The 17,551-nt window shown below is 38.7% G+C and overlaps 2 protein-coding genes across 3 annotated transcripts; one reads left to right on the top strand and one right to left on the bottom strand.

Moving 5' to 3' along the window:
- Window positions 1-1,344: 1,344 nt before the first annotated feature.
- On the bottom strand, window positions 1,345-4,942 carry LOC137940631 (protein DETOXIFICATION 27-like). Of its 2 annotated transcripts, XM_068785785.1 has the most exons (8): window positions 4,622-4,942; window positions 3,925-4,466; window positions 3,751-3,837; window positions 3,598-3,654; window positions 2,704-2,942; window positions 2,474-2,592; window positions 1,608-1,694; window positions 1,345-1,518 (listed from the first exon to the last, which is right to left on the bottom strand). In XM_068785785.1, exons 1-8 carry the CDS (start codon window positions 4,874-4,876, stop codon window positions 1,471-1,473), a joined length of 1,434 nt encoding a protein of 477 aa, XP_068641886.1. In that variant the 5' UTR covers window positions 4,877-4,942; the 3' UTR covers window positions 1,345-1,470. The 2 variants fall into 2 exon arrangements, with proteins under 2 accessions (XP_068641886.1, XP_068641885.1); XM_068785784.1 differs by having other exon boundaries at window positions 3,598-3,837.
- Window positions 4,943-13,619: 8,677 nt separating this feature from the next.
- On the top strand, window positions 13,620-14,051 carry LOC137940102 (classical arabinogalactan protein 5-like). The gene has a single exon (XM_068785023.1). It carries the CDS (start codon window positions 13,620-13,622, stop codon window positions 14,049-14,051), a length of 432 nt encoding a protein of 143 aa, XP_068641124.1.
- The last annotated feature ends 3,500 nt before the right edge of the window (window positions 14,052-17,551 follow it).

The following is a 17,551-nucleotide window of genomic DNA, read 5'->3' as shown; positions in this document are numbered from 1 at the left end:
TTCCAGACCCTTCTACCGCTGAGAGACGAACTAGAGAAGAAACGCACGTTTCTCTGAGAAGAAAGAACTTATTCCAGTAAGTCTGAAAACTTCTGACATATGAAATCGTTGTCTGTGTGGGCTCCAGAAGTGTAACTTCTTGTTCTCAGGAGAAGCTCGCGAAGGTTTTGTGAGGTACCAAGACAATTAAAACTCCAACTAATCAAGAGTCAGACTAACTATTCCTGACCTGAGATATTGCCAAGAGTTCCTGCACAGAAGGAGAGGGGGGGAGGGGGATAAGATAGTAACAGAGTGGTGGAACAAGATGTAGAAGTACACGATTTAGTAGAAGACGAAGTGGGTGTGAATACAGAAAAGTCATCAAATGAGACATAGACGAGAAATATATAATCCAAGTGAAACGTGTCTAATCATCTATAAAATGATGTAGAATCCACTACCCAAGTAAAATAATGAAGAGGATCGTCCCCAAGCATCAGTTTAATAAGGGCAAGAATTTGTGCTATCACTAAATAGCAAAACCTTATTGTCATGAATGACAAATGAAAGGAATGGAAATTTAATCAATTTCTAACGAGACAAAGACGACAATAATCTTAAAAGACCGAAGTCCTAGAGTGCAGGACCTTACATTCCTATCGATTTCTCCTATGTATCTCTTGTCTGCAGGACTGATAACACCTAACATTTCCTTTTGTCACACTCAATTGGCTTTCCAACAAGTGTTCGATACCATTATAGAAATCTTGGACTAACTTGAAACCTAGCACGCTGGTCCGTGTATCCAGTTTTAGAAATCGACTCCGCAGTTGGAACCGTGCATAGACCCGATATTGATGCTTGACTCCCTTTTCTTTTTTTATTACCTTATGGGTCAATTTCCTGTTTTTCTTTTCAAGTCTCTTAACGGGGTCAATTCTTGCTGAGAGGTTGACTCATTTTGCTCCTTTTTCAAAATATATTTAATTTTTTTTTCTTTTTTCACTTTAGGGCTTCGTCTTTCTGGTTGACGAGCTTGACTTTTACGCAAGAGTTTGATTCCATCAACCTTTGGCATTTCAATTCTTCAATTTTCTAATTGGAATGATAATTTCTTGCTATGTGGTCAACTCATTTTGCCTGTTGGTTGTTAGGTCAAAAAGGGTAGCAGTCTAGCAGATAGTAAAAAAATGTAAAAAAAAAAAAAAAAAAAAAAAAAAAAAGAAAAAAAAAGAAAAAAGAATTTCTCCCAACGAATTTCTCAATTCGACTAGGAGCAATGCAATTTTCCATTTTTCCTATGTCCTTATTTTCTAATTTTTGTCTCCTCCGCTAATGGGAAAAAGGAGAAGGAAACAGAAGGAAAAAAGGTTACTTTGTCCCAATGAATTTTCCAATTTCACTCAAACAAATCCAATTTTCCATTGTCCACATAAAGATAACGCTAGACTTGTTCTCAAATGGCTGGTACTGAAGTCATGGTTGCTCTCATCGAACCGTTGCATCTTTGCCCACACGCATTTGAGCCTTCATGGCCTGTAACAAAAAGAACAAATAGAAACTCTCTTCGATCAATACAAACTGGAGGAACCGGAAATTCCATTAGTGTAAATGGGACATATTACCTCTTTCTCCCAATCACAACTGATTGTAAGATACGCTAGTATCGCTGTTTGGACGGCAGTACCACCGATCATTCCAGCCCATATTCCCTACAATTACAGACCACTGACAAACGTTATCAAACCCGACCGATCATTTTCTCTTTGTACAAAGGGTTGGGATTAAGCCAAACCGGCGATCTCAAACTCTTTAGTTCGTGAGCCGATTCATGAGTATAGATTTTTTTTTTACGAAAAATATTCCTTACTCTCGTCAATTCCCTCTTTAGTTGGTTTATAATTGTTCTTATTTACCTTAAACTTAAAAAATAGTTTACCCTTTTGGTTCCCTCTACATCTAATGTTATTGTTTATCAATGAAATAAACACTATTGGTGGAGGTATTTGCTCTTTCTTTTAGGTTTATTAAGTTGGTTATTATACATTAGTATGCTCCATTGCGAAATCTTAAACTTTTTTGCGATAACTTACAGTCTAATAGTACTAAGTTCATCACAATATTTTCTTTATTTTTTGTAATTTTTTTTATTTTTAAATATAGATTAAATATAGATTAATGGATAGAGCTCGAACTCAAACTTGGTTAAAAATTTTGGGTTCGAGCACAATTCCAATTTTAGGCTTAAGGCTAAACTCGAACTCGACCTCGAGTTTGAAGCATTCAAATAAAGCCTAAACCCTAAAAGTTTGAGTTTGGCTCAACCACCAATGCGACCCCTATTTGTACAATTACATGTGACCATCGTCACAGCAATGGCCTGTATCACCCACCTCCTTGGTGACAATGTTGGCACCCTGGTGGCCAGAAGGAGAGGGAAGATCCAACTTTTTCTAGACTGATATGGGTAATAAAGGCGGAAAACACGTACCAAGACTCCAAGTTTGAAGATCCAACCCAAGAAAATCCCAAGAGGGACACCGATCAAGTAGTAGCTTCCAATGTTAACGTAAGCCACTAGAGCTTGCCACCCTGAACCCACTGCCACGCCTGTAAAGAAAAAGATCAGCAAAGAACATTAATACAGAAGCTCCAGTTCACTCTCATTTGCTTTTAATTTGGTCTCTGAAACGTCCATGCGAGAGCTGAGATCAGGCTTACCGGAGAGGATTGGCTGGACGCTGTTCAGAAGGATCGTGAAAGCAAGAAGGACAGCAAGCTTGTTGACTGCGTCGATGATGATGGGGCTGGTGGTGAAGATGAGCGCGAACTTATCGTGAAGAGCCACTATGAGGACCCAAAAGAAGAGCCCTATCACAATGGAAGTACTCACTGATACAATCGTCGCGAATTTGGCTCCCTTCCCATTGCCTGCTCCTAGCTCGTTTGCAACGCGCACCCTGCATTATCATAGATGAAACACAAATCAATTATCCGCAGTTTGAAAGATTTTTGTTCGGGGGAAGCGGAGCGATCAACACGACGACACAGCAAAAATTAGTAAAATATGTCGTCGACACCGATATCTTTAAGCATCTCGATCGTACTGCGAGTCGTTTGGATTTCCGGCAAGTTGACAATTGTTAATGTGAACACGACAAGCTTCGATTAGAAAAATGTAGAATTCTCACGATCTAGAGTTAAGCTCAGATCCACCAAGCTTTTGCAAGCGTGAGCTGCTAAAGCATCTCTTGCTTTTAAACTCTTCGCCATTATCGATGACTACAGAAGACTCGGAATCAAGTCAATAGAGAACAAAAAAAAAAGAGAAGGTGATGCCGAGTTCCAATTTCCTATGCAGTTCCTTGTCGCAGTGGAAATCACCGGGAATATCTACTCGACACTGAGCAGAGAGAAAAAAGAGAAGGAAAGCTGTTTTTTTTCCTTCTTCTCTTTGGCGCGATGCGAACACCCAGAATTCTCATGTTAAAGAAAAAACAGATGATACATTCCGGTGCATAATTTTTTTAAATAAAAAAATCTCATTAATAATTTTTCTGTTGACTGATTCTCTGAAGCTGATTATCATGGGTGAATGAAGTTGCAGGAACGTACCCTGTGCCAGCGAAGAAAGCGAGTGGAATCATGATTTCCCAACCGTTTATATTCATGCTGAAAATGACAAAAATCAGTGCTTTTCTAGAGAGAAAAAAAAAGGATTTCATATTTGGAGAATTAAAAGAGACGAGGGATGGAGCAGGAGCCAACCAGATTGAGAGCGCGTCAACAGCAACTTTAGCGTTCTTGAGATTCCCAGTCAATAAGATCAAGACTCTGTAATACCAGTTTTCTAAGCTGCACAATTGATAATCAATAAGAGGTGATAACTTTGATCTTCCTCCGTAGAGAGAATCGAAGCAGAGATAGAGAGAGAACGAGTACCAGAGCATCACACCGGCAGCTGCGGACAGTTTGACAAACTCCCAGAGGCCATAGAAGGCTTCCATGGAGAAACCAGTCCAGGTAAGCGGGCACCAACCACCAATTGCGTAAGCAAACATTATGAAAACCACGATCCACCACGAAATGTTAAGGATGAGAGCCGCCGCAAAAAGACCCATATGAAACTTCTGCACGAATAACCAGCTCAAGAAGATATTGATGACAAGTGAAGCAGCGGAGGCGTAGGCAATGATGTTGTTCTTCAATTGGCACTGGAGAAATCTCTGTAGGGGAAACTGGAACACAAACGCGAAGTGGAGAGGGAGCAACCAAATGGAAACCTGGCCGGCCTGTTCAGCTATGTCATCTGGTTGTCCGATCAGTTTGAGTATCGGGGTGGCGAAGAAATACATAGGTAAGAGAAGAACAGCGACGCAAAATAGAACTATCCATGATCTCTGCATGTAAATTCCCAACATGTGGTACTTTTTCGCGCCGAAGGCTTGCCCGCAGAGAGTCTCTAGTGCGCTTGCCATTCCTAGCTGAAACAATTTAGAGACGACAACAAAAAGATGATAAGAAGAACATCAGTAGCGAAAATCGATAAACAATCGATGAACTAAAAGATGTTCGATACGGGCCAGATTAATTATGTTATACTTCATCTTCAACGCATAATTGTGGGATATTTGATTACCAGAAGGCCAAAGCTGAATCCGACGACAACAGTGTTAGCGATGGAGATGGATGCAAGTTCCAGATCTCCCAAATGTCCGGCGAAAGCCTGCGTGACAACATTCATGGTATACAAGGCGATCCGGCTGAGAATAGCGGGGCCAACAATCCTCCATAGTTTCTTCGACTCGATGGAAACCCTTCTGACCAGCCCAACCTCTTCTTCTTCAGCATAGACATCCCCCAGCAAAGGGACCTTCCCCTCTCCCTTCTCCATCTCCGGACCCTTCCTCCGCTGAGAGGCGGCGAACTGAAGAAAAGAAGCGCACGTCTCTGATCTGAATAAAGCATAAACACGGTACTTAATATTTCATTCAAATATCAAATTCAAGATAAGCTGCTGGAAGCTGTGACAGTAGAGGCCACTTGTTTTGAGTGGCTCCTGACAATCCCATCTATTCCCAAATCATCCTACGCGAGATTAGACAACTAAAATTGGCCACCAGTGAAGACTCGGCCAAACAAGTAAATAGGCTGGCCGCATGAGAGTTTTTTCTGGGATTTCTTTCGGGCAGAAAGACGAAGAGAAAAGGACACTGACGGAGTAACAGGTTGCATAAATTTTGCTGACGTGGAGTGTTGACCACTCCAGCATGGACACTCAAAGTTGAAATTCGGTATTTTGATTTTAATCCAGTATTTTATTAAATATCTCTAAAATATTTTATATTAAAATGACAGGGGGAACACTGTTTTTTACTCGTGAAAGTGAAAGTAAAATTTTGTGAGAAACTCAGAATAGAGTGAGATATATTATTGCTTGATCAAGGTTTCGTTCCCCATCGCGTCTCATCTCTCTTGCCATGCTTCTGCTGAGTCACTTGATAACAATGCTAGTTATCTCCTCGTATACGACTCTGCCTTTGGAAGCTGGAGACGTGACGGAGGTGGACTTAGGATTTTCTTCCTGTTTTCAACGCCGGAGGAGGAGAAACACAACACGGCCCTCCAATTTCCGATGCAAATGGCGGACGTAGAAGATTGTCGTTTCTCTCTTTGACATGTGCTGAAAACGAAGTTCAGTGAGAGGGAAGAAGCTCAGATCAGCCGGGGGACCCCTGCCAGCCAACTCTTTTGTCCGTGGTATTTTTTAGCCAAGTAAAAATAAGCACTGCAGACATCTGTCTGTCATAACCTTCTTTACCCTCTCTATAGTCACTATTCCATATTTTAAACTCCTATCTAAGTTGCCCTCTGAAATGTCACACGAGTAAACACACTAAAAGTAAAATTTCTCCTCGTTCTGAAAATAAGGGTGGTACTCCTTGTTCTTTTTCGTTCACTTATGGGGGCCGATGAATGTCTCAAATATTTTTCAATCAAGGTATTTTATCGTATCTGTTAATGACTATATAAGAGTGACATAGTTGTCTTTTTAGGAAATATAGATTTGAAGTCTTATCCATATTTAAATTATTTTATGCCATGATTTCTACTCAATTTAGTTTTAAACTGAAAATTCTTTATTTTGACAATGTCAAGGAATGGTGATTTTCATACCTTTTGTAATGAGAATGTCATTATTAATCAAACATCGTGTATTTATACTCCATAAGAAAATGTAGTTCAAAGAAAAAATAGGCACCTACTTAAAGTTGTTCAGGCCCTATCACAACGTATGACTTAGTCTCAATTTTATTGTCGTCGTCTTCGTCTTTTTGTATGTTTACTCATTAATTGATTGACATCTTCATTCCTTATTAACATTTCGCCATACTCCATGCTTTTCTCTGATGATAATATTTTTCTTCTTCCTTTAAAAGTATTTAGGTGTACTTGTTTTGTTCATTAAGCATCTCTTCACACAAACAAGTTGGCTCCTTGCGCTATCAAGTGTATTTTCTTTGTCTATCCTCTTACTAAAAAAAATGATATGTATGTTATAATACCTCCTTGAAAAAGGTATTTGTGACAGTTGATGTTACTTTTCTTAAGGAACAAAGTTATTATCTAGCAGGTGGTGCTCCACCTAGGTTATCTTCTTCTACAGGTATTCACAAGCCTTTGGTGCCATTGGAAGATCCATTGAACACAAACACACAAAACAACCTTCAATAACCTCTACTCAATTGGTTGAACACCCTCCTATAGAGTCTCCAGATCCTCCTAAAGTTAGTTTTCCTTCTTCTTAGGTTGTGTTTGGTCCTCCCTATGGCACTCAACCCATTGCTCTTAGAAAAGAACCTCGATCTTGTATTCAGCCATCCACATCTCATTTTTTTTCTATTTTCTTTATCATCTCATCAGTTATCTTCTTGTTGTTGCCCCTTTCTTGCTTCTCTTTCTTTTACCTCCCTTCCTCAATTCTCAAGACAAAAGACCTGGGACTCGTAAAATACTTCCTGAGGATTGAAGTGTTACAATACAAGTATGATATTGTTTTATCGCAAAGGAAATATTTGTTTGATCTACTTAGAGAAACATAAATGTTGGGGTATCATCCTGCAAATACTCCTATAACACATGTGAAATTATGTGTTGGTTTTGGAGAAGATTTAAATGAGGGAAGATACCAAAATTTGGTAGAAAAACCGATATATTTTATTGTACCCAGACCTAACATTTCCTTTGTTGTAAATGTTGTCAACCAATAAATTTATTGCACCCAGACCTAACATTTCCTTTGCAATTAATGTTGTCAACCAATAAAGGCACAAAGCTTGGAAAGAGTCCTCTAGTCCTTGAGAAAAATTCATAGATAAGGTCTCTGATAAAAATGTCATGGTCTTGTTGATATTGAAAGTTTTATAGATGTTGATTTGGCTAGCTCTTTAGAGGATAGGAAATTTGCCTCAAGTTATTGTACACTGGTTGGAGGTCACCTAGTAACTTGGAAAAACAAGAAGGAAAATGTAATTGTAAGATCCAATGCAGAAGTAAAATACAGAGTCATGACAAAAGTAGTAAGTTTAATGATATGGATCAAGTCTCATCTCTTAGAACTTGGATTCAATAAAGAAACTTCAATGAAACTCCAATGTGATCATCAAGATTTAACACGATCTTTCATGAAAGGACAAAACACATCGACAATGATTGTCATTTTTTATAGAAAATTACAAGATGGAGTCATATGACTTGAGTATGTTCCTTCTCAAAGTCAGGTTGTTGATATTGCAAATAAATTACTAGATATTACATATTTCAAGCTGAGTGTTTGTCATGTTTGTGCACCAACTTAAGATGAGTATTGGAAGATAACTAAGAAGAGGTATCATTGTAATTTACTTTATGATTCTGCCTTCATTTCTAGCATGTTGATTTTTAGGACTCCATGAATTTAGCTCATGGAGAAAAAGGGAAAGAAACCCATTAGGAGAAAACAGGAGGAAGAAGGGTTATGGATTGATTATTCCTTACCCTCCCCATGAAGCTCTATTTATAGATTTATGAAACTACTATATTACAATAATACCCCTGAACTTAGGGTTTACGGTTTAGGGTTTTAACCCTGGAACTTTAACTTAATTACATCAATGTTATCTCTATGAGATAACCCTTTATTTATCATTCTGCTATCAATGTTTGTGAGCCTATGGGCCTTCTCCTTGATCTATGGGCCTTGAGCCCATTTTCTATTTCTCTTGGATCCATGGGTCTTCCTTGGTATTATAGGTTTTGGCCCATCTTCTAATACACTTGGATATGTAAGCCTTCCTTGGTCGTGTAAGCTTGGGTCATGTCTTCCAACACTCCCCCTCAAGCTGGGGGTGAGAGAAGAACTCTCAGCTTGCTACAAATGATGTATAAAATTTTTTTTTGTATAATATGCCTTCAACTTTCCACACTCCCCCTCTCGCTCGTGCTCTCATTCATGAGGCCCAACTGGTATAATATAAGTGATAGTAAATCACTCCTAGCCGCTAAGACATTACTCTGAAGTGTCCACCTCCACCACCGTGACCCTCCATAGGACAACGATTCTCAAGTGATAGAGTAATATATGATGTTAATGGGGGAAAGTAACATAAATATAATAATAAGTTCCTCCAACATGGACTTCCAACCACAAAAATTTAATATTTTTATGGGGATGAAGTTCCTCTTTCATGGACTTCCAACCACTCAAAAATTGATATTTTTGACGGGGATGAAGTTCCTCCGTCATGGACTCCCAACTACAAATAATTTGGATACTTTTTACGGGGATGAAGTTCCTCCGTCATTGACTCCCAACCATAAAAAATTGATATTTTTTACGGGGATAAAGTTTCTCCGTCATTGACTCCCAACCACAAATAATTTTGATATTTTTTACGGGAACAAATAAATAATGGTATGAGGCTACCTCTTCTTCAATAATAATGTCTCATCAAAAGAGATACAATAACAGTAGCTGAAATGGGCTCGGGCCCATTTAACACAACCCAAAATAATCCATGAAATAATCCAATGCATATATTTGTTTTAAATAATATGCTGACCAAGGAATAATCTATCAATTCTTAAAAAATAATAATCCAGCCAGAGAAAAAAAAATTACCGAGACACGCCTAAATCTTGGGCACGTATACCGAGGTAGAAATTAAGTGGCCCGGGTCAGGTTGACCCCGACTGTGTTGACTCATCGTGATGGTGCAAAAACAGTACCTCGGGTTGCTAGTACACTGGCTCGCTGCTCCGAGTTGACTCGGGCGAGTCCGGGTTGCTGAACCCTTCGGTGATTATTTCATGTTTCCTAACTTAGGAAACATGAAATATTTCAACAGTGCGTCGTCGTCTTCCTCTCGCCAATGGAAACAGAGCTCTTCTTCGGAAGAAAATTTTCCGAATAACAGCAATCCCTCAGAGAAATCTTCAAGACGAAACGGAAACGGAAACTTTCCGAAATAAGAGACATCAGCGGGACGACGACAACTTCCGAAAAACAGCAAGCCATAGCTGGCGCTTGGGAAGCTTAGCGGCGCCAGCAGTGTGTATAATTCTCAGAGAGACAGCGAATTAGTCTCCGTCTTCGACGTGGCTTCCCTTTACGCTGCCTGGTGTTTCTTCTTCTTTGGCCAAGCAGCCGAACAGAGAATGACGAAAAAAAAAAACGCAGCAACAGTACATCTTCTTCCCGGACGCTGTAATGGATTCTCGGTGGAAACAGAACTCAGAAAGGGCAACTCAGTGTTGGCACTCAAGAAGCTCGGCAGTCGTCTTCCAACTCCAAAACGGAGAACGAAAAGATATCTTGGATTGTAAACCTCAACAGAGCAACGCTCAACGACTTCCTCGCCGTGAGAAAGTGTCGTCTTCGGCGCCGTTTTTGAGCCCGTACACCGGTTTGCCGGTGTTCGACCCACTGCCAATATGGACTCACTGACGGGAAGCAATGTCGGGGAAGCAATGGACACGGTGGTGGAGTCGAAGCCGGAGTCGGACTCCGACTCTGCTCGGAAACAAACGAGGCGGGTATTGGGCCCACGGTCTCCATAGTTCCCCTCTTCGGCCCACAACATCACGCCATGTTAACCTTTTGTTTTTTTTTTTTTTTCAACACTAATCACCACCCCAATGGAGAAAAAGATGAACCGGGAAAAATAAAAAATAGAAATTTTGATGTAACATACTGGTAATTGGAAGAAGTAAAAAACATATGGGTGAAAAATGCAACAAATCTAAAAACTAATATTCAACAACTATGGTAAAAAAATCGAAGGAGAGAGAAACCTGAAAAACCATAATGGGAGTCTTGAAAATTAAAGCTTTGATAAAAAAAACAAAACTCATTGGGAAAAAATAGGATGAAGAAGGGTTATGGACTTTATTCTCCTAACCCTCCCCCTGAAGCTCTATTTATAGCTTTATGAAATTACTATATTACAATAATACCCCTAAACTTAGAGTTTAAGGTTTTAATCCTAAAACTTTAGCTTAATTACATCAATGTTATCTCTATGAGATGACCCTTTATTTACCATTCTGCCATCAATGTATGTGGGCCTATAGGCCTTCTCCTTGATCTATGGGCCTTGAACATATCTTATATATCTATTGGATATATGAATTTTCCTTAGTTTTATGGGTTTGAGCCTATCTTCTAATACACTTGGATATGTGATTTCGATGATGAATGTCGATGATAGATCCAAGGTTGTTCATAGGCATACATGGATCGTAAAACCATCTATCGCCAAGGGAAGATTTTGTTAGAAATAATTCACACTTGGAGCATCTTCTAATTGTTTACTTTATACCGTATTTATCCATGAACGATGACTGATTAAGATGAAACTTGAGGTATTTTTTTACTTAAGAAAAAAGATAATTAATGGCTCTATATAAATAATAAGCAGTCGTCACCTGACATTAGACCCACATATACGGACGCTTTGGCCTTAGAGCCAATTTGGCCTATACTCAAGCGACTGGATCCATAAAAGATGAATTTGAACATTTTTGTATACTTCGAATGGGTTGAATCCAAATCCAGTCCATAATAAATTGGAGAATTGCATCTTTGCCAACGCAATGGGAAAATATAAATAATTATTTTTTTAGATTTTCTTTAAAGTTGATATTTATTTATTATTTCATATAAAAGTAATGAAATTATAATAAATAATAAATTGAATATAAAATAAAAAGTATATAACAAGAATTATATACAAATTATATATAAAACAATTGTACACTACTTATCGGAGGATCTAAAGGTGGATTACTCTGAGTTTGTATTTATTGCAAGAACCAATACATCTTATCCTCGATGGACTTCATCTTATTTTCATAGTTATTTCCTAAATTATTCATCACGCTTGCTGTACTAGGCATGTGTGGCAGTCTGATATAGTATACATGACAGCTTGTACCGTTGCATCACTATGCATATTAATATCAAATTTCTTTCTTTAAAAAAATATAACACAAAACATTAACAAACTTAATATTGTAAGGTAAACAAAATAAAAGGAAATTTTTTATAATTAAATAATTTATAATATTTAAGGATACCCACAAAATAATTGATCATTGCTATAGGCCTTGAACTATGTATAAGTATCTATTTTTATAAATAATGAATTGTCATTCCCTCATTTACTCCAATAATATTATTTAATTATATTACATAATTTAACTTACTTTAAACTGAAATAACATTATTTTAATTTAATTTTCCCCCTCCCCGAAAGAACAAACAAAGGGGGGATGGAATAAAGAAGGGGAGGAAAAGAAAAAATTAAAAAAAGTGGAAAATGAAATAAGAAAAATAAAAAGGAGGGGAAAATAAGGAGAGAAAGAAAAATAAAAGGAAAAGAAAAGAAAAAATAAAAAAGAGTAAAAAGATTTAAAAAATAAAAAATATATTACAACAAAAATTGATTAAACAAAAAACCAAAAATAAACATGAAATTGATCCCCGTTTTCAACTTGAAGGCTCCATCGCCGTCCCACGCGCTTACTTGTATTAGAATTCCTCCATTTGCCCCAAAAAGTCTCCACCTTCTCAAGCAGACACGGCCGTTTGAACTTTTCTTTTGACCCTACCGCCAATGAAATTGCGAGAGACAGGCCGGAGTCTGTCGTTTACCAAAAGACACGCCTCTTTCCCTTTGCTTTTACCAGAAAGAAAGGCGAAACGACCCACTCAAGTTTTTCTTTTTCAATTCACCAAACAGCCGTTGTGACTTCATTAAGAAACCCGAATCACACAGCTGGTGCTAGCAAAGTTCGAAGAACGGCAACAGTTTGTTTAATCCGAAGAGGGTGGTGAGAAACGTTGTGAAATTTATTGTGTAATCTCTTCACGTTCTCGTGTTGGTTTCTGGATGCTTTTGTTCTTTTAAAACGACAAGATGACAGAGAGAATACGAGAGAAACAGGCAAGCGACGAGTAGTTGCCAATAATTGGTGTCCACGTTCTGTATGACGAAATACCAGAGTGGCTTCTGGCCTGTCACCAGGCCTGTTGCCTGGGTTTTTTCTTATTTCCGAAGCATCTTCAACCATCAAAGAGAATAAATGGCCTTTCTCAATTCATTAATTGGTTTGTTTTGGAGCAGCAAAGAGCATTTCCAGCTAGAGACCATCAGCAGTTAATCAGAAGATGACACCCATGAGCATCCAGTGTACTTGGCTGATTCTCAACTGAGATGATTTGATTGAGTTGCAATAAATTCCCGCAAAAGTGAAAGTTCAGACCTACACCAGGACTCATTAAACTCCCTGAGTCAGTTCCCGAGTCAGGTGAAGGCTTTTCAATAGAGATTTGGTGAACCATTTCGGTAGCCATGATTTTAGAAAATGGAAAGCTTAAGGTTTTAATAAAATGGTACCGATTAATCATTTCAGTGGCTTTTGATCACGAACACGTGTACCCCAGGACCCACACCAAAAAATCTTTTTTTTTTTTTAAGATATACAAACCTTACACCTGACTCATCTCTCTCATAAACTGGTGGGACAACAATGCTGTCTATGTGTAAGTCTCCCTTTGACCTCTTCTCTTTTAACTCCGATTGTGGGCCCGTCCGCTGCTGGTCCCACTGTTCTTTCAAAAATAACATAAGAATTTCCTGATATAAGAAGGTTTATTAAAACTGTGAGAGACATGAAATAGTGGGAGTGGGTCCCAGCGAGAAGTGGGCCCAAGACAAGGGCAAAACGCCAATCCGGTAATAATAATTCCACGAAGAAACGGTCGTCTGAGAGGACAAAGTCGGCAATATAAAATTGCCTCCCCCGCGGCGAGAGTAAGCAGAGAAAGCGATCGAGAACCGAAATCGTACCAAACGCTGAGAAAAGGAAAGGGGAAGAAGCCTTGAGCGAAAGCTTCCCAGAAGAAGCCATACACCGCCATTCCTCTTAGTTGGCCGCTTTCTTTTTATTTTTTAATTTCTTTCTTTAAACCGCTTCAGAGGCTGGAAGCTTAACCGACTTTCTTCGTTGTCTCTCTCTATAAAAACCCGCGGTACTGCTGCTTTCTTCCCATCAAACCCTAAGCACAGATCTCTCGGCGTTACGGGAAAAAAGCAATGGCTGCCTCCGTATTCGCCTCCGTTCTTTTTGTACTCGCACTCGTTGCCGGGCAATCTCTTGCTCAGGCCCCCGGTGCCTCCCCGACCGCTCCCCCCACCGTTTCACCCGCTCCATCCAAGCCTCCTACGCCCGTGCCGGCTCCATCTCCGTCCACACCAGCTCCCACTCCTTCCAATACTCCCGCTCCGGCTCCTACCCCGACCACCACTCCTCCAGCCTCCTCCCCTACCCCGACCACCAGTCCTCCAGCCTCCTCTCCTTCGGCTCCCCCTTCGTCCTCCCCTGGCGCCTCTTCTCCTCCTGGCGCAACTCCTCCCGGTCCATCCGGATCACCTGCCGATGGTGGCTCCAACGGCGCTGTTAGTTACGCCTTGAGTAGAGTCCTGGTTGCTGGATCTGGCATCTTCGTTGCTGCCATGTTGTTTTAGATCTGAGCTGATGGAGTACTTGAGCTTTCTCATCGGATCTTCATTCATTTTAGGTTTTTATTTTCTTTGATTTACCTCTCTTGTTTTTGCTGCTTTTCGTTTCTTTTGGTCCTTTTTTTGGTTCTGGATGTTGATATTCTTATGACATTTCATTTGTGAGGATGATGATTCTTATGTAGATGAATAAATTATATTCTTCGATTTACTTGTTGTAAAACCTTTCATATCTACATAATCCTCTGCAATTCGATGGATGAGAGCAAATAACAAAAGATTTAGTTCTTATAGTAAGCGAATTCGAGAAACGATATGTGTGTGAATATTCGTCACCGGTGATCTACGATTCTACATTCAATTAGGTGTTCTGTAATTTGTCAGTGACGATTGATGGAGGGGGGATGGAACTGGAGACTACCAAGAACAGTTTCGGAGTTCCACTAACCTGGATCTTGACTGGGATTTTCACGAGGTTGCGAAAGGTTGCCACGTGTTGGTCCTTGTCAGAAAAGGACAAAATATGGGAGGCAGCTGGCCACTTTGCGTTAGTCTTTATTCAATTCTTATTTTAGTAATCGGATGCTCTCGATTATTGAAGCCAGACGGTACGCGACCGTTGGAACCACGTGTTTGAGAGTGCACAGTCCTATCTTAGAAAAAGACGATTAAGCAATTTCATTAGCTTAACGGTGAATGAGATTTTCTGACCCGTTTGATTGCGGGACTCGCGGGACCCAACACATCCACGAATTATTTGACCCATCCTTGTATATCCGACTCGTCACCCCATTCCAGTAAACCCAACCTGTCCTTGCCCCATCAATTTATGCAAGATAAAGGTTTCCTTTGTGACATGTTATGTTGGACCATCAACATATGCGAGATAAAAGTTCCCCTCTAACATGTTATATAATAGCGCCACAAGTTCAAGCCTCTAGCTAATCAAGGAGACCTATATCCAACAATTAGATCAACTTTATAATACATACACAAAAATGTTTGTGCATATCGAGTGAAAGTACTAAACTAGAGAAAGGTCCTATGTCAAAAAGGAAACAAGGCCTCTTCTCCTCTAAAAGGATGCACGGAAATGTAACAAAATAAACTAACTACATTCCTACAATTGATGCAGGTCAAGTGACTCTCTTCCCTCTTGCTTGCAGTTGAGGGTTTGAAAGTTTAGCTAAGAATTCATGAGTTTATTAGAAATTTAGAACATGTTTTGCTCGCTTGATCTTAATTTCCTACTTCAAGTATCTTAGGCCGGTGAGACCAATCCAAATTATTTTATGCTACCCTTTGTTAACATAGAACTTATGTTACTTAATTATGTAATCATGATGTTGAGTTAAATACTTATAGTAGTATGAGTAAATTTTAGTATTACCCATATCAGGATACTATTAAGTATAAGATGGTGCACACTTACAATTATCATAGAAATAAAATATTATATATTATCATAATTTGATATTAAAAACATTTTCAAATAGTACAATCAAACAAAAAAAATCAAAATATTGAATAAAAAGTTTGCCAACTGAAAACATTACAATTAAAAAAAAAAATCATATCCAAAATATGAATGTATATGTTGCTTTTGAGATGGGATCCATCACTGGGCACATTAATAGGATTTGCCTACCCTTCAAGATTGATGTTGACCGTGGCTGTTCAAATAGTTCAATCCACTTCCAAGCTAAATGAGTTTATAATGATCAACAAATATGAATTACAGTCTTTTAAATGTAACTTAGGGGGGGTTAGTGCACAATATAAGTGCAGGGGGAAAGTGAGATTAAATGTAAAGTACTTTCCCTAGGGAAAGTGAGATGGAATGTAAAATACTTGTTTGTGTTAGTGTGCGTAATGAAAAGTGTAATGTAAAGTACTTATTTGTGTTAGTGTGCACAATGTTAAGTGTGGTGTAAAGTACAGATATATTATTTATTAAATAAAATATATTAAATATAATAATTAAACAAATGTTTATTTTTATATTATTAAATTTGTAATCAAATTTTAATTTTTTAATATCTAAATATGAAATAATTATACAAATATCGTACTACACAAACATCATAATAATAAAAATAAAAATAATACAAATATAACTCAATCACCTTTTTAATATAAAAAAAATATATCTGTTCATACAAAAGTATAACACAAAAAATATTTAGTGGTATTAAAATATAATAATCAATAATTTTGCCACATCTGAATTGCTAAAACATCTCGATAATATGATGCTCTTGCAGATTGTACTGTGAACTTCCTCTGAGTATTTCTTTGAGTATCTACATCATCCTCAACATCATCACTATTATCATTGTCTTCATTTTCACTTCCATTGTTATCTTCACAATATTCTCTACTACAAACACACTCATTTTCATGGCAAATGAAGCATCAGTACTTATATAGTAAACATAAGTTACCATAGCGAAACTCCTTATTCCCTGTTTAGTCAAGCCAACCATGGACGAGGACCAGGTTATTGTAAATTAGAGACATACTTAACTATGTAAAATATATTGTTTTTATTAAATACTAATAATGATTTTTAATAGCTAATGCTCTAAACAAAGACCTACAAGACCAATTAACCATCGATGAACAGGAAGAAATTTTTATGCTACTTTCTTCTGAATCGAGCCAAAGAGGTCGCAGAGGGGCGATTAAAATCGCTGACGGTCGCGAGTGAGGGAGGATCCGAAGAGGTTGCAGAGGGGGGAGAGATATTGCCGAAGGGCGTCGGTGCTGGGGACGGCGAGAGGAAGAGAGTCAAGCGATGGGGAGAGGTTGCAGAGGGGGCGATTGAAATCGTCGACGGTCGCGAGAGAGGTTAGAGAGAGGGGAGAGATGTCGCTGAAGATCATCGGTGTTGGGGATGGCAAGAGGATGGGAGTCGAGTGCCGAATACAGGTCGCACAGAGGGCAATTGAGATCGCCAAAGGTCGGTCACGAGCGAGAAAAAAAAAATTCTCTGAAACCTTTGTTCGACAGAGCCTTCTTTTCTGACATCCCGAATCTGATGTAATTGAGGGAGGGAAAGTGAATTCAGAGGTCGACCCCTCTTAATTCTCATTCCCTCCCATTATGCCTAAAACAGGGAAAAGTGAAATACATTTGTACACTAACGACTTTTGGCTATTTTTACCCGGGGTAAGCGCACTAAGAGGGCCTTAATGTAACAAAGTGGCAACCTTATAGAAGGAAACTTATTTTTTCCCAGGACATAATCATGATCAAATAAATCACTTCTTCATCATCCACCTGAAATTAGATTTTTAAACATTAACTAGCTTGTCTCCACCAAACCCCATCTGCAGTCTTCTGCTGAAAACCAATATAAAAGCTGAGGGAGATTCAATAAACAGAAATTATAACCAGATACCTGTGAATCAACATGGATTGACTATAAAACTATCGGTTTGGCAGAAAAAGTTATCTGTTTCTGTTTCCTTTCACTTTGAACATTATTGAATACCCTATCAGAG

The sequence above is a fragment of the Aristolochia californica genome, unplaced genomic scaffold, assembly GCF_029961685.1.
Source record: "Aristolochia californica isolate CCGP_79_NKW_82.1479 unplaced genomic scaffold, dmAriCali1.0.hap1 SCAF_9, whole genome shotgun sequence".
Classification (NCBI taxonomy): Eukaryota; Viridiplantae; Streptophyta; class Magnoliopsida; order Piperales; family Aristolochiaceae; genus Aristolochia; species Aristolochia californica.
The sequence above is the reverse complement of the archived record's forward strand: the minus strand, read 5'-3'. Positions and strand labels throughout refer to the sequence as shown.

Excerpts from the sequence above, each read along its gene's own strand:
- LOC137940102 (XM_068785023.1), top strand. The coding sequence starts at position 13,620 with ATGGCTGCCTCCGTATTCGCCTCCGTTCTTTTTGTACTCGCACTCGTT.
- LOC137940631 (XM_068785784.1), bottom strand. The coding sequence starts at position 4,876 with ATGGAGAAGGGAGAGGGGAAGGTCCCTTTGCTGGGGGATGTCTATGCT. Across the intron at positions 2,943-3,597 it reads GCTTTCTTCGCTGGCACAGG|GGTGCGCGTTGCAAACGAGC; the intron begins GTACGTTCCTGC and ends ATGATAATGCAG. Across the intron at positions 1,695-2,473 it reads TCTTCAAACTTGGAGTCTTG|GGAATATGGGCTGGAATGAT; the intron begins GTACGTGTTTTC and ends CTGTAATTGTAG.